This window comes from Nicotiana sylvestris, chromosome 8 (assembly GCF_000393655.2).
Source record: "Nicotiana sylvestris chromosome 8, ASM39365v2, whole genome shotgun sequence".
Classification (NCBI taxonomy): Eukaryota; Viridiplantae; Streptophyta; class Magnoliopsida; order Solanales; family Solanaceae; genus Nicotiana; species Nicotiana sylvestris.
This window is the reverse complement of record NC_091064.1, coordinates 144305902-144308145: the sequence shown is the minus strand read 5'-3', so window position 1 is coordinate 144308145 and position 2244 is coordinate 144305902. Positions and strand designations below refer to the sequence as shown.

The 2244-nt window shown below is 41.0% G+C and overlaps 1 protein-coding gene across 1 annotated transcript; it reads right to left on the bottom strand.

Annotated features, from left to right (window-relative positions):
• Window positions 1-1558: 1558 nt before the first annotated feature.
• LOC138875788 (uncharacterized) lies at window positions 1559-1924 on the bottom strand. The gene has a single exon (XM_070154654.1). It carries the CDS (start codon window positions 1922-1924, stop codon window positions 1559-1561), a length of 366 nt encoding a protein of 121 aa, XP_070010755.1.
• Window positions 1925-2244: the final 320 nt, after the last annotated feature.

The following is a 2244-nucleotide window of genomic DNA, read 5'->3' as shown; positions in this document are numbered from 1 at the left end:
CTTAATAGCAATGGGATTTTGCGATTCCAAGGGAGTGGAGTGCTATCTTTCTCAAGAGAATCGGTTCAGGTATGTTAAGGCTAATCCTTCCTTCTTTTAGCATGATCCAAGCAACGAAACCTAAATGTATTGCTATTCCATAAATGGTTCTACTCTAAGCAGTTAAGGATGTCTATGTTATTCATTCCTGTGAAATGATATTCAAGCCTGTCTAAGTATGTTCCTAAGTCTCTATTGAGGTATATAATAAATATGTTAATGTTTATAATATAGTGATACACGTACATGCATCTTCATGCATTTAATACCGGGCTATGGTTGGTCGGGCAGTTACCACCGGTTGGGCAGTTATGTATCATTATTTTCCATCGGTTGGGCAGTCACGCATATTCATTTACCACCAAGCTACGGCCGGTCGGGCAGTCTTGCATTTACCACCAAGCTATGGCTAGTAGGGCAGACATATTTACCACCGAGCTACGGCCGGTCGGGCAGTTACCACTGATCAGTTGGGCAGTCATGCATCATAAGATGTGGATAATAGTCTCAAAGAAAAGCATTATATATATATATATATTAGTATAATAAGTATGCATATATGGTGACACTTCAGAGATTCAGGTATCTTCTTATATGTCTTTAATTACGGTTGGCTTACTGTTATGTTTCAGTTCTGCCTTACATAGTTAGTACATTATTCGTACTGACGTCCTTTTGTTGGGGACACTGCATTCATGACTTCAGGTATAGATAATCAGTTTGACGAGCCCTCATAATAAACGAGGTTAGCATTTCAACAAAGGATCGGTAATACTCCACCTCATTCAAAGTGCAACCGAGTCTATGAGTCTTCGTATCAGAGTGTTGCTACAGGATTATGGGTAGGCCGGTACCCTATCCCATTTGATTTTAAATAATCTTAGAGGCTTTGTAGATAGTGGTTCATTTTGTACAATATGTTAGAGGCCTTGACGACCCATGTGTATTTATGTTCTAAGAACGACGGTTCATTGATACAATTTTTGCCCACGGTCATGTTGGCCCATGATGGTTACAAAAAAAATGGGTTACAGAGTGGTTGGCTTGGGCCAGTACGGCGTCAGGTGCTAGCCACGCCTCCGCAGGTTTGGGGCGTGACACACCCAATATCCTTCTTCCTCTTTTGTAGCATCGCCAATGTAGAATCGACCTGCACGTTAGTCAAACAAGAGTAAAGAATAACCGGTAAAGTAGAACAAAGGCCAAGAAATTCATACCGAAGATGTGAAGGCAATGGCTTCAACTCCAAGGTAGGTGGCTCTTCAATAGAAGGCTTTGTAGGAGGAGTCTTCCTATTTTCAAGATCCAAGGGCAATTATCAGGATGCATAGTTGTACGACCCCATTCTTTGCAAAGAGTTCACATATTCCATAAAGCCTTCCATCTCGTCATCACAAAGAGCCTTACCCATAGCAAGGAAAGGTCTCCCAAGAATAATTTGCACCTCATAATCAACCACACAATCTAGAATGACAAAATCCATCAGAAGAATGAATTTATCAACCCGAACCAAAATATCTTAATTCACACCCAACGGCCTCTCCATGGTACGATCGACCATTTTCAATCTCATAGAGGCAGGTCTTGGTTGCTCAATCCCCAAAGTCTTGAAAACCGAATAGGGCATCAAATTTATACGTGTCCCAAGATCACAAAGAGCTTTAGCAAATTCGGCACTTTCAACTGTACAAGGAATCGTGAAAGCACTGAGATTCTCAAACTTAGGATCCATTAAATGAACAATTGCACTCACTTGATGAGTTACTTTGATGGTCTCAAAATTCATTGACCGCTTTTTTGTCACAAGATCATTCATAAACTTTGCATAACCGGGCATGTATTCCAAAGCTTCGACCAATGGCACATTGATTGAAAGACTCTTCATCATTTGAATAAACGTCTTTAACTAATTCTCACCATTTTGCTTGGAAAGTCTTTGAGGGTACGGAGGTAGTGGCTTGGGCAATGGTGCCTTAGCCTTTTGCACTACCGGCTCTGGTATGTGAATAATGCGTTCTCTAGATGGGTTCACCTCCTCTTGAGTCTTTCCACACTATCATCAATATCAATCCAAACTTCCTCATTAGGTTTAACAACATTGTTCGAAATCTCTTCTTCTTGCATCACTTCATCATCATCACCAAGTTGCCTTCCACTTGAGGTGGGTGCATTCTCGCCTCTTCCACTTCTTGTGATAACCACCAT

Excerpts from the sequence above, each read along its gene's own strand:
- LOC138875788 (XM_070154654.1), bottom strand. The coding sequence starts at position 1,924 with ATGAAGAGTCTTTCAATCAATGTGCCATTGGTCGAAGCTTTGGAATAC.